This window comes from Chanos chanos, chromosome 5, assembly GCF_902362185.1.
Source record: "Chanos chanos chromosome 5, fChaCha1.1, whole genome shotgun sequence".
In the NCBI taxonomy this organism is placed as follows: Eukaryota; Metazoa; Chordata; class Actinopteri; order Gonorynchiformes; family Chanidae; genus Chanos; species Chanos chanos.
The window spans coordinates 27,493,264-27,520,139 of NC_044499.1; the positions used below are offsets into that span (position 1 = coordinate 27,493,264).

A 26,876-nucleotide genomic window follows, 5' to 3' on the forward strand; every position below is an offset into this window, starting at 1 on the left:
AATTTTATGAAACTTGGTGGGGAGTCAGTACTCCCTTAGTCAATGAACGGTACCAAGTTTGGGATCAATCCATCCAAGCATTGCCGAGATATGCTCACTTCCTGTTTGGAGCCTTGGCCATCGAAATTCATTGGACAACCGTGGCTGCACCCTTTGGCCTAGCAAAATTCTTTTAACAACTTTTGGTCAGACTCGTCTGTAGATGATGTGTACCAAATTTGGTGTTGATTGGATCAACGGTCTAGGACTACTTCGCAAATGTATGTTTTTGGAAAAATTCAAAATGGCGGACATTCCAATATGGCAGATTTTCAAGAAATGGATCCATTCTCCTCAGCATGACCAAGCAATAAGTTGACACAAAGTTCACCATTCTAGTTCAAAAGGTTCAAAAGTTATAAGCAAAAATATATTGTGGAGTTTGGCCTGTTGGTGGCACTACAGCCAATGATGGAACGACACCAAATTTAATAATAATAATAATAATAATAATAATAATAATAATAATAATATAATAATACAAGTTTATTTAGAGCCAAATATCACTGTTTATAGTATCAAAGGGCTTTACCTGTCCATAACAAAGTCAGATCAAAATTATATGGATATATTATGGATATCTGCACCACACGGGGGTGCACTCTAGTGGCAGATTTTCCAGTACTACAAGCATTCCCATTGACTCCCATTATATTCTGCTATCATATTACATTGAATTTTTGCCCCCCCATCTGTAAACTTTATGACATAATTGCTTACATTTAAGGCACAAACCTAGAGAATTTGTGTAAGCAGCAGTTATCGTTTTGGAGTTGTAGCCATGAGAACTATACAAAATTATGATTTTATGGCAAAGGTGAGGTTTTGATCCAGGTAACTCCGAAATTACAGCAGATATCCTAAAACCCAGTGCAATTGGATTAATACACCCCTAGGGCTATGTCCAGGACCAAGTTTGACATTCCACAAACCTACGCCCTGGGGTGCTTAGATCTTTGAATAGTACCTTCAAAAATGAGTTTTTTTGTAAATATCTCGGTGGGGGGGCCTATGACCCCCCCTCAAAAGTTTCCATGCACGAGTTCATGTCATTCCTGACATGCTATCAAATTTACTGCAAATCGGACTTACACTTCTATGAGTTTGGCCTGGGAGAAAGAGGGAAGGGAAAAAACAAAAAACAAAAAAAAAACCTAAGAATAGCGAGAACAATACGCTTCCCGCAGTGCATGCCGGGAAGCATAATGATGGAGAAAGAAAAGGCAGAAACACAATGGGGGCCTACACAGCTTCATAGGGAAGCATATAAAGAGTGCCACTGAGTGCTCAATAGCAGCTGTGTTACAGAAGTGCTACTGACCTTGACGGAGAGCAGGCGAGTCAAATAGATCTCTGTGATGGCTTTGGTCATGGTTTTGGCCTTCATGCTTCCTCTCTTTGACTTAACCTCATCCAGCTCCTCTGACGGCCGCACCAGATGGAAGACTTTATCATCCTCCAGCAAGGCGTTTCCTGTAGGAGCAGATAAATTGATTTTGAGAGTGAACTGCTTCTTGTTTCCTTGGGGGTGTGGCAATATGTATATGCATTTGCACACTGTTTGGACACAGCATAAACATACAGTGACTCCAATGACAGAGCTGTTAGTGTTGAGATGCTATTTCCAGTACACGGCTCACTCACTTTCCTCATGACCCTCCTGATGCTGATCCACTACTTGCTGTGTGTGAAGAATCCTTGAGAGAACCAGTGTGGCATTGTCTCGCACCTGAAGGAGACATACACACTCAGCAACGTTACCAGTACATTCACGGTAATCATTACTGTACAGAGAGCTTGACTGCCTAGACCTGACCTATACCAGTATATTCACTATAATCACAGCATATCTTTACAGCTCCTGACCTATACCAGAACATTCACCGTAATCACAGCATGTCTTTACAGCTCCTGACCTATACCAGTATATTCACACAGCATGTCTTTATAGCTCCTGGCCTGTACCAGTATATTCATCATAATCACAGCATGTCTTTACAGCTCTTGACCTACACCAGTGTATTCACTGTAATCACAGCATGTCTTTACAGTTCCTGTAAAAGCACAGACCAGGGGCCGGTTGCATAAAACTGTTTTAGACTAGTCTTAGAAGTTAGTCCTCTAATACCAATCTTAGCTTTTTCAGTCAGTTGCATAAAAACTTAGACTGATCTCATTTAAGACCAAAAAGTAAGACTCCCTACCCCGAGGCTAACTTTTACTGTTTGAGGCATTGTATGTACCGCTGCCAGGGGCAACGGCCTGCCGGTGACTCCACTCTCCCTCCCTCTAGGGATTCCCCAAAGCATTGGAGATTCATCACCGTATATTTTAATAACCAATTCTGTTGCTGTCTTCAGTTATATACTTGGACCTCCTCTTGTGGCTGGATTTTTACACTTATATATCTCCTTCTTTGCCTCTTATACCATTTTTTAAAATTGTTTCTGCTACGTCTTTTGTGGTTTGGGCCACCGACGGATCAAAACCGTTAACTTTTTCAGTTATTGCGCTCCACATCTTGTGTTTGTTTTTTTTTTTTTTTCATTATTTGCGTTGGAATTGCTTAATTTGATCATAAAAATGCAGATATTTTCTGCCAAAGAAAACTGTGCTGAGCACCCTCTGCCAGCCATTTTGCTCAGACTTGATCAGTGTCTCTTAGTTTTCTCAGTTTAATGCTAACTTGTAACTCTTTGTTTAAAATGTTTATTTAAATGAATTTAAAAATGGTTTGTCTCAGTTTTAAAAGTGAGTTTTTGCAGGATAACACTTACATTGTAGTGAGCCAGTGTGTTAATGCGTCGCCGCCATCCCTCTGTTAACGAGGTCATGTCTAGGTCAGACAGTATTTGCCCTGTGGAACCAGGCCGCCACTCTGTGGAGAGGGCCAGAAGAACACAAGTTATGTCCACTGCTCTTACTAAACAAGCCCAAACTGTGGCACAGTCACTCAGCTTGACTCATCTCCTTTATATCTTAATGATGGCTGACATTTTTATCTCTTTTGTCTGGCTTATGACTGAACTTTATATTTTAATGATGACTTTAGTCTGGCCTGTGACAGAACTTTTACAGTTCAGTAATTCAGCAGGAAATAAGTCTCAATGAACATGTGTTGAGGCTCAATAAACATAGATAAACTTTAAATATTCAATGATTTGTTTTGAATAAATAGTTATTACGCAGACTATCAAATCGATCATTTAGATGTATATAATTTTAGCATCTACACAAATGAAATATCAGTATCAATTATATGGATGCTAAAAAGCGATCCAAATCTGCAAAAAGATTTGTTTAACTCAGTAAGTGGCAGTCCAACCATTCAAATAATCATGTTCACAAAACATTAAATTCCAAAAAAACACTTTCTCTCACACACACACACACACACACACAAACAATAGAGAGCTCACCAAGTGTAACACTGTCAACTTTTGGTCGCTGAGAATAGGGTAAGTTTCGATAAATTTGCTCAATGATCTTCTCTTTAACCTGTGAGATGGTGTCACAGTTCAGCACCTTCACTGGTGTGACGTCAGGGCCCTCTCCATGAACTTGGACTTGCACAGTCTGAAGATCACATTTACCAATAGCTTATGAGTGACATCAAGACAGTCAGGAGTGTTGCTGCAGCAGAACCTTTGCAAGTGATACTAAAATGCTATTTAGTTATTGAAACATTTGTACTGGGTTTATTTGTCCTGCCGTTACTGGTACATTTGAACTGGTTTTATTTGTACTGCAGTTACATTTAAAGTGGTTTTATTTGTGCTGTAGTTAAATTTATTCTGGGTTATTTGCACAGTGAATACTGTATTTGACTATAGCTAAGCCAATCATATTAGAATGCTTAACTGAACCTATTCATAACAAATGGATAACAAAAGATGTCAAAATAGTAGTTGTGGCATGTAACAGCTGTAACATGAACAACCTGACAATTACACACACACACAAACATACACAAAGTACAACATAAGACCATAAGGCCAAACAGTTCCCACCAGTATGGAGTACTCCACATCATCTCCCAAAAGACCCGTGTCATTAAGGGTGTATTTAGCCTTCTTTACTTTGGCGTCCACTGGACCTTTCTCTATTTGGTGCTTAATGGCCTTGAAGAGCTTGTATAAGGGCTCCCCTGCTGAATCCTAGGGAAACATTAGATTCCTGATGGATCACAAATGCACTGCACTATCTCTGTGTCAGTCACCTTTTGCACTGACCCTTAATGGCTCTCAGCTCAAAAACACAAAGAAAATTACAAGCTTCAGACAATGGGTATGATCATTTTCATTCTATTTCTGGTATCTGATAAAAACATTGCGAAGTTCGGAGAAACTGTCAAGAAGTTGAGAGCAATTAGTTAGAAGTTGAGAGGCCATGTCATCTTAGCTCCATCCTTGGAGACAGCCACGGATACAAAAGTGGCATTGCTTGGACAGAGTATGACTTCAGAAATAACTCTTGAGGGTGCTACACATGTGCTGGTGCAATTAATGTCACATTAAGTTATGCATCATGCAGATAACAGAATTACATGGATATTCTGGGAATTTTGTTCAGATAGTGTCATGAGGGTCCACATTACCTTGAGGAACTGATAGAGGGAAATAGACATCCAGTTACACAGCATCCTCTCAACAACTGTCTCTGATCTGCAGAACACAAAGACACACACACAGACACGCACACAGACACACAATCAGAACATGGTATTTGGCCTTCCATCCTTTAACTTAAAACTGTTTTTACCCATAGTGCTACAAATATGAACACTTGCCATCTGTTAAACAGGAACAAGGCCATGCAAATAGAACGAGTATGATGTTTACTAGATCAGAGGATAATTTACCAGTGCAACTCTTTAGCAAGCAACCGTCAAACTGTGGTTCTGATCTTCTTGTCTGTTTTCAGAGGACCAACCTGGGCTAATCATCTACTTAAATATGATTTATGATCATTTTATCCAAGAGCCCGACCGATACAGGATTTTTCAGACCGATACTGATTGCAATATTTGATGATTTAAAAATCCGAGAATGATATATAGGTCGGTATTCCTTTTTTTTTTCCTTTAGAAACACATAAAATAAAGAAAGATTTCCCGAACATTTGTTATGTATAGTTATTCAAGAGTCCTCACTAAGATAACATGACATAATGGAACTTAAAAATAAACTTGTTTTATTGTTATAAAGTACTTATTAGAACAAAAGTACAATAAAATACATTAAAGTTTTGATAGATAATGCAGTAAACTCATACACCTAGAGGTAATGCTGCTGTTGAATCCATCTAATACTACATTAGTGTCTGCAACGAGGATTTGCGACTTCGGGATTTCGTACTACACATCTGAAAGAGATAACTAGATGACTTTGTTTGGCTACCAAGCCCTGTTAGATACTTGTTCAGCTCACGTTTATTTACGTGTCTCTTCTGGTTTAATACTTTTCAATGCACCAACTGTAACTATAGACATGTCTGTCATAGATATATTTACCACTGCTTCATTTAGGCAAAATAAGTAAACTATAGTGTTTAAATCACCCATTAAGGTTAGCAGTCTTCCACAGATAAACATAACATTAGCTAGCTTTGTCAGCATTTGTGAGCATTTGTGAGAAATGATGGGAACGTTGTTTGTTTACTCCCTAGAACTGCCACACTGTTTCATAAATAAACCTACAATCAAGTTTGTCAACAGCTTAGCCTACACCACTCAACTACCATGACATTAAACGTAATTGTGATGTTTGACTGACTGCACTGGCTTTCACGTTACTGCAGCGAAACCAGGCATGGCTGACATCATCAAACAGTCACTGGAACAGTCTCTTGTAGCATTTCACAGTATATTGTGGAACTACAAATAATTTTCTACGGAATGTAAAGAAAGACATTAGACAAGACCCATGCCTTGTGCATAGTTTGAGAGTACACTGTCAGTCAGTTAAGCATCTGCAGTGATCTAATTTGATTCAAAAACAATAAGACAAGCTCCTGTACATTTTATTAGAAGTGGGACGAGCAAAGACTGATGCCTCAGGGCCAGCAGCAGCTCAGCTTTCAGAGCTCACCTGCGCAGCATTAATTTAGGATTCTTGCTTTGGACGTACTCCTCCATGAGATTCAGTAGCAGAGTTCTCATAATGTCTGTATAGTACTCCAGTTTACCATGTAGTGCAATGGTGAGTAAGGAGGCAAAATATACTTTAGCACGGGCGTTAAAATCTGAATGAGCCTCCAGTGTGCGGATGAACTGTAGATAAAAAAAGAAAAAAGAAAAAAAGAAAAATCACAGGAAGACATCAGACAAGGCTGATTTTAAAAATCTCTGCAGCCATTTTGGAATCAAAGCACAAAAGCTTGTTTGGAGAAGTTGGATAACTGTGTAAACAAAGACGGAATGAAGGCTTACATTGATGAGGAATGTCTTGCTGTTGAGTAAGTTGGAGAATTGGTTGAGGGCATTGACCACAACAGCCCTATGGGATTCTGGGATGTCCAACTTTCCGGTGATCATCACATCGTTGGTGCCGTCTTTGGAGGGCAGGAAGAAGACACGGTCAGTGTAGGTCTTGTAGTCCAGGAAGGGGATGCGTGCTTCGCTCAGGTCATTAGTATGGTCTTCCATTTCAATCATCAGATCTGACAACAAAAGGGTTTCACTTCAAATTATGCTACAGATTTTATAACCCTGTAACCCTGAACTGGTGTAAACCCTAGTAAGAGTCCTGCTTGGGGGAGAACATCCGCCAAAACGTGGCCAATTGTTTCTTTTCCCCGCCCACTTTGCAAGCATCTCCGTGGGATCACAGCATGGGTGGAGGCCCACACTCTTTTCTTTACATTCCCCAACTGCAGACACCCAGTGAATCTTTGGAGTCCCTGAACCCAGTACTGCTGACCAATCTAGAATGTGGATTATGTTCTCTGCGACACCTGTCATTTTTTCAGTCCTGTCATATTGGAGAGACTGTGACATTCTAGCAGGTATATTTTATATGTACATATGGCATAGTTAGATGGCACTAACATAAGCTGGACTTATTAATTGCTATTCAAAGTTCAGGAAAAGTAGTACTATCTATACATGCATACACCGCAAAAGGTGCACAGAGTTTAACATGCCTAATATAGAGTAAAACTTAAACAACATTATTGTTATTATTAGGGGTTCCAGCAGTGAAGCTGCTGGAACCCTATTGTGTTTGTTCCATTTTTTTCCTGCCTTAAAACTGTTCAAACAATAAAAAGCATATGGGTCAGACCTACCAAACTTGGTACCTTGGTTCCTATGGTCACCCACTACTCAGATTAAAAAACTTAACCCGATTGACCACATGGTGGCGCTATAACAAGCCAAAACACATTTTTGGGCTCTAACTCTTGAATCTTTTGGCCTAGACTCAAAGTTCTTTTTCCCCCCAAGTTCCCTGGCTCCTGATAAGCAAAAAAATCAATTGGACCAATGTGTTCCGCCATAATGGATGTTCTGCCCTTTTGAATTTTTTGTAAAACCTTTAAATTGTATCTCCTAGACAGTGTGTCCAATTTGCACATAATTTGGTACACAACATCTTCAGACCAGTATCTTTAAGAGTTAAATAAGGAAAGATGCTGCGTTACAAAACATGGCCACAGTTAACCAATGAATTTTTGGGGTGTGGCCTAAATTCATATAATGAGGTGTAACTTCTGAATGCAATGTCCAATCATTGCAAAACTTGAGACATGGCATCTATAGGTCATGAGGCTTCGGTCTACCAACTTTGGTGTAAATTCACCAATAGGTGAATCTCCTCCTAGGCGTTTTTGCCAATTTACATGACATTTGCTACACAACTTCTTCAGACCACTATCTTTAAAAGTTCTATAAAGAAAGTTGCTACTTTAAAAGACTTGGCCGCAGTAAGCCAATGAAATTTTGGGGCGTGGTCACTATTGCTATAATGAGGTCTAATTCCTGAACGCAATGTCCGATCCTCACAAAACTTGAGATGTGACACCTATAGGACATGAGACCTAAGCCTACAAAATGTGGTGTAAATCCATCCATAGGTGGCGCTGTAGCACAGAAATGGTTGTACTTCCTAAACCTATTGACTGATGAACTTCACATTTTGTATACTTTGTCTCTGTGAAAACATGAAATAAAATCTAGATGGACAAGGCCATAGTTAAAACAGATGCCTGCCTTCAGCCAATAAACTTTGAGTAGCCCTTAAACTAGCTTTGCTTTGACGTGTCATGAAACTTTGCAGGATTGTGTAGGGTGTGTCTGATAGCCATTCATATCAAAATTGATCCTTTACTTATAATAAGCTTTAACCTTTGACCTCTTTTGTCGTTTTGACTGAACTGCTTGGACCCTGCCGATCGCCGCTATATTTATCATTATTATTATTTTTCTGCCCTAAAACTGTTTCCACAATAAAAACCGTATAGGCTATACCTACCAAACTTGGCGCCTAGGTTCCTATGGTCACCTGCTACTCAGGCAAGAAAACTTACCCCGATTGACCACATGGTGGCGCTGTAACAAGCCAAAACCCGTTTTGGGCTGTAACTCTTGAATCCTTCGGCCTAGACTAAAACTTTTTTTTTGCCCAATTCCCCAGCTCCTGATGAGCAAAAAAGTCAGTTGGAACATTGTGTTCCGCCATATTGGCTTTTTCGCCATTTTGAGTATTCCTCCTAGACTGTTTGCCCGATTTGCACGAAATTTGGTACACATCATCTAAAGACCATGCTGATAAAAATTTGTAAAAAGAATTTTGACTTGTCAAACAGTTTCAAAGTAACGAGCCAATGAAATTTTAGGGCGTGGCCCCTATTGACTTCATGGCAAATATCTTGCAATGTAAGAGTTTAAATTTCATGAAACTTGAGACACTTTATCAACATCACATTCCTTGGAAGCACATCAAATTTTGTCCTTAGGACAGTTCATATTTGCCAGTGTGAATGCCTGATCTTCATCAAACTACTATTTTTTTTAACTACTTTTTTTTTTTTTTTTTTACATTTCCTACAAACCCATCTTTTATTTCTCCTGTTGAAGCAATTGAACCACTTCTAATTCCACCACTTCTTGCAACTTTGTGATTCTGCTTGGATCCCGGTGATCGCCGCTTGTGGCTATATTTATTATTATTATCAACACAGCCAGTTTTGAGTTTTCTGGTTGATTTGTCCTGATGATAATTAATAAACAGGCAAATGTGACTGGTTAAGGTGGTTTTTAATAAAACACAGTGGATTTGTTGTAATGACCTGTAAACTCTTTCTTGCAGCGGTCACGCACACTTTCCTCCAGATTTTCAAGCTGGTGTTTGACTTTCTCATACTCTCGTTCGGCCTGCCGGCTCTTCCTCCTATTAGCACAAAGGACACAGTTAATTAAAAGAAACAACTAAAATCATTCACAGCTATTTCTTGTAATATTTCCACTCAGAGTCCATGCAAGGGATGCCCAGTGGAATTGTGTACCTGTAGCACAGCACTGCTATGAGGATGATGAAGACCATGGGTAGGATGACTGCTGGGATAATGATGTCCAAAGGTGGCTTGTACTTACTCTCATATCGGACTAAACCCACCACCCACTCACCATTACCAAACTTAATCTGGAACACAGAGTCACAGACACACAGACAGCAGTTGTTAGTGATGAAATGGAAATTGCACTGCTTTTTCCTCAACTGAATACAATGACTAAGCATCCATAATAAAAAATAACTGAGTACAGTAATGAAGTATAAAAGCTCCTTAAAATAAGTATAGAGCACATTGTAGGAACAAAATATAAAGTATTAAATACTGTAACTGCACAGATAAAAAAAATGAAAATCTGAGCATAAGTCTGCGCTGGCTCAGAGGGTTAGGGTTCAGTGGATGTTACTGTCTCAGTACCGAAGGGTGCAGGCTCTAGAGCCCCTTGTCACTGACCACTACCTCAAAGAGCTCCAGGATAGCCAAGACACAGTATCCCTGCTTCCCCTACCTCTCATACCAGTATCCCTGCTCCCCGTACCTCTTATGCCAGTATCCCTGCTACCCCTACCTCTCATACCAGTAACAGGGTGGTGCTGGGGGTCTCTAAGGAAAATGAATGATTTGGTTATCTATCATTTGGTTAGTTGTCATTTTGTTAGCAATAAGAAAAGAAGTGCCCCATAAGGTCTGTGGGCAGAACTTGAAACTGGTCTAGTGTGTCCTAGCCTGCTACAGCAGCCTTGAGAAACAGCAAGTCTGCTTAAAGGCCCTACCATGGATAAATCAAGTTGAAAAGTTAAATGAAGAAAAAAAAAGCACTAAGCCCAGTCTTAGCATATGTCCTCACCAATAGATCCAGTAGATCAGAACTGGTGTCTGTCCTTTGTCTTTCTGAGCGAGCCTGGGGCTGAGTGGCTGGGGGGTCTAGGAAGAGTTTGTCATCCTGTAGGGTGTTAATGTTACACTGGACATCACCAACAAAAGCCTGAGCCTCTTTGGCTGTCATTGCCTTGGAGAAACCTCGCCCCTAATACAGGAAAATATAAAATAGTTGGGAATTACACTTGTAATAATTATACAGTGTGTATACTTGTGCAGCATTGACACAAACAGTGATCTGAAGTGTTCCCTGCAATTTCTGATTCACCATTATGTAAAAATCATGATAAAAAACCCCATCAAATACGTCAAATATTATCTTGTGACCATAAACTAACAATATCAAAGTTTGTCAGTCTGTTTGTCAGTATTGTCTTGATAAAGCAAGACAGAAGCTAATTTATCAAAGCTAAAGCTAAATATATTTGCACAGTTAAAAATGTTAAAAATGCGTTACAGTTTGTTATTCAGAAGCTGAGAGGACACACATACTTTCCATTCACAAACTACAACAGCATAAGCCTATTTTGTAACTAGACTTAAAAGGTCATCTCTTACCAAATAAACAAAGCAAAATGACTAAAAAAGAGGAGGAAACCTACGGTCACAATGATCATGCTGTTCTCAGTTATGATCTTCTTGGTGAGCTTGTTGAAGATGGGGTCAGGATGGTAGTCAAACGGCTTGAGGTCCACTTCAATGTTGTCTAATCGGATGAACGTCCGGAAGGACTGGGCCTGGTATGTCTTATTCACTGCAGGAGACAGGAACTGTAACACAGTGTCATTCTTACTGATGGCTTCCTGCACAAACTAAAAAAATCAAAGGAAAGAAAGAAAGAAAGAAATTAGTTTTATATTGAAACATCACAGTATATTGATGAAATCTCACATTGCGTAATCTTTAGTTCCAATTTCCACTTGTTTATGTCAACGTACTGTGCAACATCCAGACAGGATGAGTCAAATGTTATGAGTCACATTTTATTAGTCTAATATGTCTAATGTTATGTAGAAATAACTTTGCAGCACGGTTGTAGCTTGCTTTGTTCTCTGAGACATGATTCTTCTTTTTTCTTTTTCATACTGACAACAATACAGAGATCCAGGACATGAGGGGACAGGAGGTTCAGTCAAATCAGGGAAAGTTAAAGAATGGAAAGACAATCTAAATTATGTTCAAAATAAAAATAATACGTTTTATAAGCCACTGGATCAAGAAAAAAATAAACATAGAGAGACCAATGAACTTCTCAGGAGCCAAGAATAAAAACCAAACGTAGACAAAACCATTCTTTTTTTAATCCTTTCTCCTTTCCTCAGTCATATTTTTGTCATGAATTATGTCTTGCACTACCAATACCTTCACTTTCAAATGTGGTACCACCACAGTTACCACAGCACCAGAGTTACCAGAGCTACCAGAGCACCACAGTTACCACAGGTATATACATAAAATGCATTCTATTTATAGAGCGCTTTTCAAGGTACTCAGAGACACTTAACATGCATAAAATAATCATAAGAATCAATACAATAAAAAGCATATGACACACAGCGTTATTCACACATTAAAAGCAATTTTAAAGAGGTGGGTTTTGAGAAGTGATTTGAATGTTGGTAGTTCAGTGCAGTCTCAGATGTGTTTGAGGAGGGAGTTCCAGAGGGAGGGGGCAGCTATGGAGAAAGCTCTGTCGCCCCAGGTCCGGTGCTTGGTCCTGCATGGTACAAACAGGAGTTCAGACATCGGAGGAGAAGAGGCTGTGGGAAGGAGTGTGGTGATGGAGCAGGTCCGTGAGGTAGGAGGGGGCCTGGTTATGGAGGGCTTTGTAAGTGAAGAGAACTTTGAATTGGATCCGTTGTGGGATAGGAAGCCAGTGAAGCTTCTGGAAGACAGGGGTGATGTGATCACGGGAGCAGGAGTGAGTGAACAGGCGTGCAGCAGAGTTCTGGATGTACTGGAGTTTATTTTGGACTTTAGATGATGTATCATAAAGAATGCTTTTGCAGTAGTAAATTCTATGTGATGAAGGCATGGATCAGAGTTTCAGCGGCAGAAGAGGAGAGTAATGAACGGAGATGTGCTATGTTCTTTAGATGGTAAAAAGCAGTTCTAGTGACTTGGTTGACATGGTGTTCAAAAGAGAGGCTGCTGTCAAAAATGACTCCAAGGTTGCAGATAAGTGGGGAGGGAGACAAAGTGGAGTTATCGATGGTGAGACAGAAGTTGTGAGTGGTTTTTGTAAGGGTTTAGGGACCGATGATGATCATGTCTGATTTATCACAATTTAGCTTGAGGAAGTTGGCTTGCATCCAGGATTTGATATCAGTGATGCAGTCGCTCAAAGGGGAGTGAGTTGCGTGGTGCTCGATTTGGTGGAGATGTAGAGCTGGACATCGTCAGCATAGCAGTGGAAGTGAAGACCATGATGACGTATGATGTTGCCAAGGGGGAGCATGTAGAAGATAAATAGAAGAGGACCAAGCACCGAACCCTGGGGGATGCCTTGGGACAGAGGAGCAATGGAGGAGGTGCAGTTGTTGAAGTTGACAAACTGTTGTCTATTTGTGAGATATGACCTCAGCCAGGGGAGGGCAGTGTCAGTGATGTTGACAGAGGATTCCAGACGAGAAAGAAGAATGGTGTGGTTGATGGTGTCAAAAGCTGCAGTGAGGTTGAGGAGGATGAAAATACTGAGTCTGATGAGGAGCAGGTCGTTAGTGACTTTAAGAGGGGCTGATTCTGTGCTATAGTGTGAGCGGAAACCAGATTGAAATGGTTCAAATATGTCATTGGAGATGAGGTGGGCTCTGAGTTGGGAGGCGACAACACGTTCCAGTATTTTTGAGAGAAAGGGGAGATTGGAGATGGGCTGGAAATTGCTCATGATGTCAGGGTTGAGTCCAAGTTTTTTGAGGGTGGGGGTGACAGCAGCCAGTTGAGCATTTGGGGGACTGAACCAGAGCTGAGGGAGGAGTTTACAATTTGCGTGATGAGTGAGGAGATGACTGGGAAGCAATCCTTGACGAGATTGGATGGGAAGGGATCCAGAACACAGGCAGAACTTCTCATTCCTACCACAATGTTCGTCAGTTCTGTTGGAAACACAGGAGAACTGAGACAGGGGCTGAGTGGTGAAGAAGTCAGAGAGAAACAAGGGGTTTGGCTTGGGGGAATGGTAAATAATGGCAATGACTAGAGGAGTGGGGCCAGAGAATCTGAAGGCAAGGTGTTTAAAGGAATGGGTGGCAGGAATGGAGATGGTAGTTGTTTTAATGTCCTCCCTGAATACAGCAGCAACACCACCTCTCCACCCCTCAGTACGAGGTTTATCAATGTATGTGAATCCTGTAGGTGTTGCCTGGTTTAATGAGAAATAGTCTAGAGGTTTATGCCAAGTTTCAGTAAGACAGAGGAAATCTCGATTACTATCCTGCTCAGTTACTTGTTCATTAAGTTCTTTATTTTGCTCCTCTCTACTTTGTATAGGTGGAGATTTTTCAGATAATGTTTTAATATTATTTTGGAAACCTCTTACTAGTATCTTTACTCCGCCCTCTTGATCTGTCATTTGTGCTGATTTTTGTTGTTTAGAAAACTGTATAAGATCATATCATATAATTCCACATCAGCCTCTAAAGCTTTTTTGTTTTGCTCTATTTGCTTTAATATTTCATGATTGTGTGATCTGCTACCACATTCTGGCTAATTTTAGGATCTATCACTCTCTGTACCTCTTGAACAAGCAGTCAAGCCCCAAGTAACTCTTATGTGCAATTGAGAAAAAAAAGTAAAATCTTTGGAAGTAAGTTCAGAGGTCCAAAACTCAGTTCTCAGAGTTCCAGCTGACTCATCCAAGACATGCCCTTTACCATCCTGTGTGTCCAGTTATGGACAGATAAGGTGTCCTGCCAAGACACAAACAACTCTGTCCTGTGTCACCAAGAGTTCTGAAATGCAGCTCTTGAATTTTGCATTTCTTCTTGTGGATTATAAACATTGAGAAATGCAATATAAATGTGCTGTACTCCTTCTATGACCATATTTCTGCCTTTTCTCTCTGTGAACATTTTTATGTTGTTTCTGTAGTTTGTGTTTAATCTGTCTTTTTCTAGCTGAATTACTGGATTAATTATACCATTTACATTATGTGGGACCATCTTTAATTCAGAATTCTTAATTGTGAGAAGATGTAAATATATGTGCATGTACATAATTGAATCAACAACAAAATAATCTGCTTGTATCCAACTTTCATTTAGAATCCTCTAGCTGAATGCCAGTCCACATCTTCTGGCTCAAACTCTATAGAAAATAAAGCCTTCTGGCAATACAGCTATTATTACCTGTGCCACCCAAAGAAAAAAAGACTGAACTCTTCTTTTTGTAAGATTTTTCTGAAGGCACTGGTATAACTTCTGTTGTGGCTGTACTTTATTAAATTCATGGTTAAAGTCCACTCAGCTTCCTTTGAAACATTTTCGCGTCTCTGCCCGTGGCTCCTGCTGAACTCTCTGCTTCATATCCCACATTAAAAAGCACAATGGGACTTGATGGCACATTTGAGCCTAAGGGCTTGTTGAGAGTGACATGCTTGGACAATTGCTGCTCATTTTGCTGGTATATTCAATGTCTCTCTGAGTCATTTTTCAACAAATCCATTTTACCGTAACACTCATTTCTAACTTCCACTTGATATATATGGGTGCAATTTTGTCTCAATTTATTTTACACATAAACAAGTTTCATGCAGAGAGATGTCTGTTCTTGAAGCATGAAAATGAATGGTGTTGTCTCTAGGTCTTCTATCTTCCCAAGACAGTTCATCCTTTGTTTCACATCAGCACCAGACTGCATTTTTTTCTGCACCATCCTTGTTATTTCTCACCACCATCCCAAGCTCAGCCAGCTCTCATCTGACGTAATTTCTAAATTCTTTTAGGTGTCTATGCGCTCCTCTTCAGCCAGGTTGTGCACTACTTAGCCTAATGTTTGGTGTTTCTTTTTTTGCTCTGTTTTCCACTGCATGTGTTACTATTTGTTACTGTTTATGCCCTACGCTTTAAGAGGAAAGAGGGAATATTCAGGGTATCTTAATGAAAACAGGGTTTTTAAATCAGAAAAATGATATCCCCAGTTGAGATCAGTATATCCCTTGATTTCAGTATCAAAATCCCCTCAGATTTCAAAGTAGCAGTGGACAAATTACATTAACACTAATGTAAATAAAGGATACGGTTCAGACAAACACAAAGTACAAACCTCCACAGGAGAGGCAAGCCTTGACCACTCATCCACTGAAGCCTGCACTCTCATACTGGCGCTCTGGATCAGGTCAAAATCCACCCCTGTGACAACAATCTTCCGCCCACCACTGAAACACACATGTAACTCAGTCAGACAACCACAGTAAATGTACAAGCTACATCAAACCATGTGATCTTATCCTGCGTGTTAGTGCTGCTGCTGATTCACTCTGTTATTAGCAGAAGATCTGACAAAACAGGAGAACAGTCTTACACTGTAAAACTTTAATTCACATTAGTGATTGCTTCTAAAGCTTCAAAACTGCGTTACTTTGAGTAAGTCCTGCTTTTCTCTTCAAAACTGCATTACTTTGAGTAACTCCTGCCATAGCCGTAGGAACGTATTCTGAACAGGGGGTGCAGGTGTGATTTAACTGTGCAGAAATGGACCTGGCATTAACAGGGCGTGTCGATTATGAGGAAGCCTAACACTACTTGTTTATGATGTAAATAGCTTAGGAGTGTGGTATAAATTAGGGATGTCCCGATCCGATCTCAAAGATTTTTAACTGATCGGTATCGGCTTTATTGAGTGTGACCCTAAGCCTGAACCTTTGTTTTACATCAGCTGTCACACAGGTGTCATAAACGGAGAGCATAATTTGTGACAGGACGCAGCTAAAGTGTCTGCAGTGTGGAAATATTTTAAATTGGGAAATGAAAGCAGTCCAGAAGCCACTTGCAATGTTTGTAACGCGAGCATTTCGCAAGGCAGGAGGAGCTGCGTTCAAAAAGCTACTACCACTTTGATATGGCACCTAAAAAATGCACACTAAATGGAATGCAGGGAGTTCACTCACTCAGGCAAAGGCTGCTCCGAAGCAACACACATTGGAGGATATAGATTTAAAAGGAAAGAAATTTCCTCAAGACAGCGACAAGGCCAAAACGATTACAGAGAAAGTAATTAAATCAGTCACTTTGGATGACCAGCCCTTCACTGTGGTAGCAAATACAGAGGTACTTTCAAATTCGGCAAACTAAGGTGAATGTTCCATGCTAATGGGTTTTCTTTTAACTTTCAATTTGAACATTTTTGAGATCAGCAGACTCTGACGACATTAGTCCTCAAGGCTACTAAAAACAACCAAGATATCATTTCAAACTTGAAACACCTAACACTTTAGTTGTATGTGATGTATGCAAGTTAGCCAAAACTAACGGCCACAGAGAGTAATACAGTCGCTTAACTAACGCTAAAGACTGATAATGATAGCATACAAAAAGAGGCTTTCCGAAAAAGTAACAACGAAACTGACAGACAATTTAACCACTTGAATTATTGTAAGAAGATTACATAAAATTGAACACTTAGGCTACATATATTTTCTGGTATACCCCCCATCTGGGCACACCTACATCTCCCTTGGTCCAGCGTCCATGTTTATTTGCCGAGAACTACTTCCTCAAACCGTTTGTGTGTTCACAAACGTTCGCAGTGAACTCAAAGCAAACGAAAAATTGTTTGAAAATGTTTGTGAATATTTGCCTTTCTGGGCTAATTGAACGCACCTCTGGGTTTTTGGAGCTTTTGGAACCACGGTACGCACTACCCTCTCAACACTACATTTCAGACACTGCCCTACCAGAGCTTTACAAGGTTTACTTTGTTATTTTGTAAAATGAAAAAAATTATACATAAAAAAAGGACCAGCTGTAATGCAGGCAATTTTTTTTCTTAATGCATTGCTATTCAGTTGTCAAGCATATACACTGGATTGATTTTAATACCTTTACTGTACTTGAAATGTGCACTGTGCAACTGTATTATCTAGGGAAATACAAGTATCGGATTGGGACTCAGTATCGGCAGATACTCAATATTAACTGACTCTGATCTTGATCAGGCGCAAAAAAACTTGATCGAGACATCCATAGTATAAATATTAGGCTACAGTGATGCGTTTCAAATTAACAATGTGTCTAATCTAGCGGTTCCTAAACTTTTTAGGTCACGCCCCCTCTCCCCCCACCAAAAAGCCGCAACATAGCACATTTACAGCTGTATGAGGGCATCAAGTTGAATGTTCACACGCAAAGAATGGATAACTACTGCGGAAGCGCAGAGCTCCGCCAAGGCCAATACACCTCTCTATGAAATTCAGATCTGCAGCCGCAACCATTATATATGTCTGAATATGTTTCCAAAATTGTTAGAACCAAAAAATCAGAATGTACGATTGTGAAGGCTAATTTATTGCACGAAACGATTAGCGATTGTGCACGTGTTATGCAAGTCCACAATAACCTTTAAATAGGCCTATTTTGGTCATATCGATTTGGAAACAGTAAGGGTAATGTAGACATTGCTTATTTCTGACATACCTGCTGCATTTGTTTCTACAGTGATGTTTGAGGTTGCTGTTATATGTTTTGTTTTGCTGTATGCTCAATCGCGGCACAGTATTTAGTATAATTACGACAGACTCGCGCATGCGTGACAAATTCAGTTCATTACAGTTCATCTCGCAATGTTAACGAAACTGGATAATAGTAACTCAGATTCACTCTAAAATTTAATGAGTTCTTCCTTGGCCCACGCTACACCCTTCCACCAAGTTTCATGAAAATCGGCCCAGTAGTTTTTCTGTAATCCTGCTGACAGACAGACAAACCAACAACCACACTGAAAACATAACCTCCTTGGCGGAGGTAATAATTGGAACAGCCATAAAGGCCATAGTGTTGAGGACATTGAAATGCATTTACAGATAGCAACAAAGTTATGCCCGGGTCGGCGCATTTAAAGAGCGAGTGAGGGTGAGGAACACACCCAGGCTTTGAGACATATTATTATCAAAAGGGGGAAATACATGTGAATATTTACAGCAGCATTAAAATATTTGCATAGAGTTGCATCGTGCTCAACATTCATACGAAACCGATCAGCAATGTTTCAAAAGTAGTGAAAAAATAATGCACTACACAAGCCGCAGAACAAAGAATTTTTGAGGCTGAGGAGTGGGTTAGACCATACACAGCGACAGATTTGCCGCGACATTAAATATTTGCAATGAGTAATAATACATAAAAGTAATTTGTTATTTACAGCTATTTACAATATTATTATTTTTCTGCCCTAACAGTGTTTGCGCAGCTAAAATGTACATGTTACAGCAACCAAACTTGGCAGGCAGAGTTCTATGGTCACCCACTACTCAGGTTAGAAAAAAGTGCCCTGATTGGCCACATGATGGCTCTATAGCAAGCCAAAACACGTTTGGGGCTGTAACTTTAACGCTTTGGCCTAGACTCAAAATTCTTTTTTTAGCAGATTCCCTAGCTCCCGACAAACAAAAAAGCCAATTGGACAAAAATGATCCGCCATACTGGTTTTTGGTTTTTCCGCCATTTTGAATTTTTTGTAAAATGTTTAAATCTCCTCCTAGACGGTTCTTCCGATTTGCATGAAACTTGGTATACATCGTATAAAGACCACGCTGCTTACAAGTTTTAAAAAGAATTTTGATTCATTGAACCGTCTTAAAATTGCATGTCAATCAAAATTTAGGGTGTGGCCTAATGACTCTACAGCCAATATCTTGTGATGTAAAGGTCCGAACGTAACCAAACTTGGTACACCCCATCACTACAACATTCTTTGGGCACCTGCCAACTTTTGCAAAGTTTCGTCCATAGGGGGCGCTACAACTAACATATTGGATTTTCCGCCATTTTGAGTTTTTTGTAAAACCTTTAAAATGTATCACCTCCTAGACGGCTTTTCTGATTTGCACGAAATTTGGTATACATAATCTAAAGACCATGCTAATAAAAATTTGTAAAAAGAATTTTGACTTGTCAAACAGTTTCAAAGTTATGAGCCAATGAAATTTTAGGGCATGGCCCCTATTGACTCTATGGCAAGTATCTTGCGATGTAAGAGTTTTAATTTCATGAAACTTGAATACTTTATCAACATCACATTCCTTGGAAGCACATCAAATTTTGTCAAATTTTGCCCTTAGAGGGTGCTATAACTGCAACATGGCGATATCTCAAGAACCGCTTAAGTTAAAAATCTGAGAATTGGTGTACTTATACTTGGCTGCATTTGCTCACATTTTCAACAGAAATGGCTCAAATTTCAGCAGTTCATATCTGCCAGTATGAATGCCTGATCTTCATCAAATTTCAAATTGTGTGGTCAATGTAATTACTATTATTTGACATTTCCTACAATTCCATCTTTTATTTCTCCTGTTGAAGCCATTGAACCACTTCTAATTCCACCACTGGTTGCAACTTTGCGATTCTGCTTGGACCCCGGTGATCGCCGCTTGTGGCTATATTTTTCTGTTCCCATTGGCACTGCCAGTAGGAACGCTGAAGTGACATAAGCCGGGCAACAGTATAGCAACATCACACTAAGAGCTGTTGTTTACACAGCTAACCAGGGTAGCTGCACATTTTTAAGTACAAATTTACTTACTTTTAAGACAAGTTTCAAGTTCAAGTTTAAGTTTATTTAGAGCCCAATATCACTGTTTACAGTCTCAAAGGGCTTTACATGCCCACAGGATTACAACAAAACAGAGCAGGGTGGCACCCCCTGACTTGATCCTCATAGCGGGCAAGAAAAAACTCCTCAAAAAACCCAGACGTTAGGGAAAAATAGGAGAAATCTTGAGAAGGACCACAAAGAGAGGAGACCCCTTCTAGGCCAGCCAGGCGTGCAGTAGGTGCCAGCCCAGAGGGCAATTTACAAAACAACAGAGTGATAATAAATGAGAACACAACTGGTAGGTAGTATGAGGAATGACACAACAGCATGGGGCTCAGTTGGGGTGGCGGCACAGCTGTAGCAGCGCAGGAGGACACGAAGCCGCAGCAGCCATCGGGATGACGGTGAAGAGGGATGGCATGGAGGGTGGGGGGGGGGGGGGGGGGGGGGCGGACACCTAAGAGAAAGTAGCCACATTCACACTAGACACTCATGCTCAAAACAGATGAGCCACAGCCATGCAGGAGATGAGGGAGGGAAGGAGAGCAATTGGAGTAGCGGCACTTAACAGATGAAATAAGAAAAGTAATTTTATAGATAATTTTGTATTGAAAGTTGCAAGAGTAGTAGCTGAGGAGGGCGCAGGAGGAGCAGGGCCACGTGGGGGAGCAGGGCCAGGGACAGCAGGGCACAAAGTCATTCAGCCGGTCAGGGGAAGGTGCCACATCCAGGAAGCAGGCGCAGACATCGACCACTCACACAAAGAGAAGAGAGCAGGTTAATGACAGCAACTGATCAGGTTAAGATAAGAGCAGAGGAGAGGAGAGGGAGGAGAGAGAGAAGATGAGAGGTATCTAAGCCGGCAGCTACTAAGCTAAACTATGCCAGGAGAGACTACAGCAGAGACTGAGCTATACCGGAAGATTAGTTTGAGACTATGCTATCATACGACACGGAGAATAAATGAGTCTTAAGTTTGGTTTTAAAGGTAGCAAGACAGTTTGCCTCTTTAATATCTATAGGTAGGCTGTTCCAGAGAAAGGGTGCGCGGTAGGCAAAGGCGCGATGGCCAGCAGACTTCTTTTTAACTTTTGGAACAACTAATAATTTAGCAGCCTGAGAGCGCAGGGTGCGGGGGGGGGGGCGTAGAGTGTAATTAAATCAGAAAGATAGGCCGGTGCAAGCCCATGGAGAATTTTAAATGTTAATAGGAGGACTTTAAAATCAGCCCTCATGTGAACTGGGAGCCAGTGAAGGGAAGCCAGGACGGGAGTGATGTGATCGAACTTCCTAGTTCGGGTCAGGATTCTGGCAGCAGCATTCTGGACAAGCTGAAGACTTCTGGTGCTAGAGGCGGGCAAGCCAGAGTACAGAACGTTACAGTAGTCGAGGCGAGACGTGACAAATGCATGGACAATGGTTTCTGCATCAGCTAAACATAGTAGGGGCCTAATTTTGGCGATATTGCGGAGATGGTAACAGGCCGTTTTGGTAGTGTTCTTGATATGAGTGACAAGCGAGAGACTACAGTCAAAAATCACACCAAGGTTTTTAGCTGTAGAATTTTGCGAGAGAATGCAGTTGTCAAATTTTAATTTAAGATTACTAAAAAGATGCTTATGCACAGGGGGTCCAATGACTAGCATTTCTGTCTTACCTGCGTTAAGCATCAGGAAGTTTGAGGACATCCAATTTTTAATGGCACAGAGACACGCCTCAAGGTTAGCCAATTCAGAGCGGTCACTGTGCTTGATTGGTAAGTAGATCTGAGTATCATCAGCATAACAGTGGAAGTTAATGTCATAGCTACGAATAATGTCTCCAAGAGGGAGCATGTAGATAGAGAAAAGGAGAGGGCCAAGGACCGCCCCCTGAGGGACACCACAGTTAAGCTCTCGATACTCAGATGTCACATTATTGTAGTGGACACACTGCTTTCTCTCTGAGAGATAAGATTTTAACCAAGACAGCGCCAGGCCACGGATGCCAATTTGATTTTCCAGGCGCTTTAACAATATGGTGTGATCGACTGTGTCGAATGCTGCACTCAGATCGAGAAGAATAAGTAATGAGGTATCACCAGCATCCATGGCTAGTAATACATCATTAGTCACTTTAGTTAATGCGGTTTCAGTGGAATGAAAACGCCTAAAGCCTGACTGAAACACTTCAAAGAGGCTGTTGGAGGACATATATGCGATGAGTTGCGCAGCGACAATTTTTTCGAGTATTTTAGAAAGAAACGGGAGATTAGAGATTGGTCTATAATTATTCAAGCTTTCTGGGTCGAGGTTAGGTCTTTTAAGTAGGGGGCCAATCACGGCTGTTTTGAAAGCAGAGGGTAGAACGCCCGACTTAATTGACAAATTTAAAAGGTTGAGGATTGTAGGGCCGAGGATCGAGAAAAGTTCTACGTAAAGTTTAGGAGGTAGGGGATCGAGCAGGGAAGAGGCTGGTTTAGCGGAGTGCACCAGTTTGGAGAGCGCGTCTAGGGAGATAGGCTCAAATTGGGTTAAAGAGTGCACATCCTGATTAGGCTCTGGGGCAGCGATGGGGAGTACGCCTATGTTTACGCCTATTTTTTAGCGTTAATGGTGCTACCGTATCTAAAGCATTGCGGAGGGTACAGTTTATACTGTCTGTCAGATCGTTCAAAGACCCTTGTTGATCATTGAGAGAGCTGAGGGCAGCAGGAAGTAAGTTAGCAAGTGCGGCAGTGGTGGAAGCATTAATGCGGCGGCAGCGACGCACCACGGTGGAGACTACAGGAGGAGAGGGGAGCGTGACCTGGAAGGTGACAAAAAATGGTCAGATAAGGCAGTGGAATAGGGAGAAACAACCACATGAGAGACGGTTAGGCCGCGAGCTAGAATAAGATCTAAGGTGTTGCCATTGGAATGAGTGGGCTCGCAGACGTATTGGTTGAAGCCAAAAGTGTCTAAAATAGAAGTAAATGCTTTATTAAGAGAATCAGAGCTATCATTGATGTGGATATTAAAATCCCCCATTATAAGGATTTTATCCACCGTAGTTATAATGCTAGAGATCAATTCAGTGAAATCATCGAGAAATTGACTATAGGGCCCAGGGGGCCGATAGATCACTACTATGAGGAAGGGTGAGGTAGAGCAGGATTGTTTCAGAGAGAGCAGCTCAAAGGAGGTAAAATTTGGTGCATTAAAGATGCTAGGCGAGAATTCAGTGTTATAAATTAAGGCTACACCCCCACCTTTCTTCGCTGCTCGAGCAGCATGTGAAAAGGAATAATTGGGGGGTGAGGCTTCATTTAAAGAAAAATAAACATCTGGCTTCAACCAAGTTTCACACAAACCCATCATGTCAAGGCTAAGATCAGTAATAAGGTCGCTGACCAGCAAGGCCTTGTGGGAGAGTGATCTAATATTAATAAAACCGAACTTCAGGGTTGTTGGGCTTACAACGATCGAATCGGAAGAGGGGGTCAGCTGAATAGGAATTAAGTTATTGTGGGAAATAGGCTGTCTAAATCTAGGCCGACGTGGTCTGCGAGGGCGTGAGAGTACGCTAATAGCAAAAGCCAAATTGCTGCTGACAGAGGGATGACCATAGAGCGAGTTATGTTGAGCAACTAAGGCAGAATGAGGACCAGGCTCACAGAGGGAGCTAGTCTCTGCTGAAGCCCCTCCACTAAATGAATAACTAGTCAAATTAATCTTTGCCTTATGCTGGAGGAGAGGAGTCATTGGTTCATGGAACTCAGCAGCCTCTGAGGGGATTTCATTAGCAGGTTCTGTAATCACCTGCGACCTGGCCCGCTCTAGTGGAAGATGTCATAGCTGACTCAGACATCTATCTATGTTACCTGATAAAACAGCAGCGCCATGCCCATTAGGGTGCAGGCCGTCCGCTTTTAGCAAGCCAGGTCGACCCCAGAACGAGGGCCAGTTATCTACAAAATCAAATCCCTGATCTAAACAAAACTGCGCCAGCCAGCGATTCAGTTGCAGTAATCTACTATATCTTTCGTCGTTACCCCTAGCTGGTAGAGGGCCAGAGACAATTAATCGATGCCGACACATCTTTCTGGCGAAGTCACAAGTCCTAGCTATGTTGACTTTTGTGACTTCAGATTGCCTCATTCTAATATCGTTGGTGCCGACATGAATAACAATATTGTCATAGCTAGTGTCTGTGTGGTGTGCCTTATCGATACGGCTATTCCTGTTTGCCAGCACCCTAAGGTTAGCTTCTATGTCGGGAGCTCTGGCCCCGGAGAGACAGGTAACAGTCGCTGGCGTTGCTAATCTAATCCCTCGGGTCACTGAGTCCCCTATAACTAAGGTACAGGGCTTGGGGCGGTCGTGGGAGGTGGAGGACCCGGGCCGGCAAGCAGGAGAAACAAGAGTAGCATAGCGATTCACCACCGGCAGCGGTTGTGAGTCGGGCCGTACGGATGACGGCTGGTGTCGGCGTCGGCGAGACCTCCTGCCACTCATGACCGTAACAAACTCCTTTTCCGCCGGCGAAACTGCACTAAAGGGAGAGACTGAGCCGCTAATCGGCTCAGAGGCTAAACTAATGCTATCTGGGGTGCCCGTCGTATCTATAGTAATAAAACTAGGGCTAGCGCTGCCTTGTTCTAGCTGACGGACACGTCTCTCTAGGAGAGACAACTTCTCTACGAGAGCGAGGCAGAGAGAGCAAGACATAGTGGCAGATAAAGAGAGGTAACGTAAACGTGAACTATCAACACACTATTGCTGTGCAAATAAGGTTAGCAAGAATGCTAGGCTGGTGTTAGCACGCTAGCAGCCAAACAGTAGAAAGAATGTGTTGATAGGTAACGTTAACGAAGCAGACACAGAGCGAGATTAAAACAAGCACACAATATTACAAGATTAGAAGCGCAGCACAACGTAAATGTTAGAGACAGACCGTAGAGCAGTGACGAATAATCAGCACCAAAAAAAGACCTTTTAAAAACTTCTAAAAGGAAAAAATAATATCATTACGGCAGCAAAAGAAGTCAACAGACTAGACAACAGCATACAGTTATTGAGTTTTATTGAATTTGAATGACAGAAATATCGCATTGGCGATAGACCCAGTCCAATGGAAAAAAATGTCCCCCTGCATTTACCACCACAGTAGCAGTGAATGACTTGATGGGCATAGTAGTTTTGGGTGCTAGCATAGTGCTTGCGCCAGACGCTTGCTCGCAGCGTCGTGTTTTTGGTTTTTTCCTTTTTCCCCGCTGCAACCCTCAAATTGTAAGCTGGATAAACACATTCATCTTCTAAGTTAAAATGCCAATCACAGCCACACAAGCGGACATGCAAGCGAAGTGTACTCTACCTCTTTAACGTACAAAGAAACAGGTCTTTGCGGAACTGGTCATTGTTGTGGAAAATAAAATATCTGTAACATAAAACATAAGACCTAAACATGCCAGCCCTCCTACAATCCCAAACATTTTAAGACATTAAATATAAAATTTAAAAATTTAATTCAAACTAAATTAAATACGTTTTAAGGCTTTATATTTTATACAGATTTTTAAAAATGGTGGTTGCAATCACAGAATACCTATGTTTGGACCAGTCGCTGTACACCTACGTCACCCAAGGTTCCTATCACGCTGTGAAAGTACCTACCCTGAAGTAGGAGCTAAAAAGCCCCTCAACACGGCGTTCTAAGAACTATGATCGTTCTAAGTTCCAGCAGTGCGAACACGTGAAAAAGGGGGTGCCAAGGCGCCTTCAGTTTGCTGTTAGATACTGTTGGATTTTCTTGTGATTTTACAAGTAAATGAACCGGAGCAAAAGCGTGCTTAGAGAAAAGCTTTATTTGGTGGTGGTGGAATCCGGCAGCAAGTCTGCTTGCGCCGCAGCTTAACTCAGAGAACTGTTACCGTGATCGGTCTTTTATACCATGAAGCAAACAGACAATAGGTGTACAACGTTGCTTGATGCAAATCAGAATCTAGGTGTTAATGCTAAATTCCCCTTTTGTCTGTGATGGCTGCCATTCGCCCATTACCGGTTGTATTTTGTCTTAATCAATTGCTCTTGGCTCCAACAGTAACGCGGCGCCAAAGGTGTGAAGCTTTCTTTGTATCTATGGTAATAAGACCATCAGGTTAAACAGTTATCCTATCATGAACCATGTCTGTTCAGATGTCACTATAATCTTACAATACCATAGCAAGATAATACAACAGCCTCAATTGCTTCATTAAGTACCCGATGTTTAAAGCACATTGTGGGCTAGCGTAACATGCTAAAAATGTTAATACTGACCTAGGATGTTAACTACTACATCGAAAAGCGCAAGTGCAAATATAACATAAGAAAACTACACTTCCCCAAACACCGCTACATTTCAATGTGAGTTACACATCATGCCACAACTGGCTACCTCAAGTGATTCACTTCTCTCAAATTCAAGGGCACACAAAAAAAAACTAACAAGCGAGAAGCGAGAAGATGCAAAGCGGAACTAAATTGAAAAATGTTTCTGCTGAAAGGAGAGACTTCTACGAAGTTGTGATGCTTTTCTCTCCCTCTTCTCACCCTCGAACCAATTATACTCCTCTGCGTGTTTGGTGGTGTATGGCGCTTTAGATTTAAGTCTTTGAGGAGGGCAATTTACTCCTTGAAAATCAAACAGGTTGCGGACCCATTAAACTCAACAAAGAAGTAATCACATGTCCACTTTTC

General features: G+C 41.2%; 1 protein-coding gene across 1 annotated transcript in view; it reads right to left on the reverse strand.

The window, feature by feature from the left end:
• The window catches only part of plxnb2b (plexin b2b), an 89,373-nt gene that overhangs the window by 11,620 nt on the left and 50,877 nt on the right, over window positions 1–26,876 (reverse strand). Inside the window, exons 17-29 of the mRNA XM_030773604.1 lie at window positions 15,691–15,802; window positions 11,031–11,240; window positions 10,397–10,576; window positions 9,544–9,680; window positions 9,328–9,428; window positions 6,470–6,699; window positions 6,129–6,310; window positions 4,637–4,703; window positions 4,050–4,196; window positions 3,459–3,615; window positions 2,817–2,917; window positions 1,684–1,768; window positions 1,361–1,512 (exon numbers count right to left, since the gene is read on the reverse strand). Of these exons, the coding sequence (XP_030629464.1) occupies window positions 1,361–1,512; window positions 1,684–1,768; window positions 2,817–2,917; window positions 3,459–3,615; window positions 4,050–4,196; window positions 4,637–4,703; window positions 6,129–6,310; window positions 6,470–6,699; window positions 9,328–9,428; window positions 9,544–9,680; window positions 10,397–10,576; window positions 11,031–11,240; window positions 15,691–15,802 (1,861 nt within the window). The remainder of the gene's footprint in view (window positions 1–1,360; window positions 1,513–1,683; window positions 1,769–2,816; window positions 2,918–3,458; window positions 3,616–4,049; window positions 4,197–4,636; window positions 4,704–6,128; window positions 6,311–6,469; window positions 6,700–9,327; window positions 9,429–9,543; window positions 9,681–10,396; window positions 10,577–11,030; window positions 11,241–15,690; window positions 15,803–26,876) is intronic.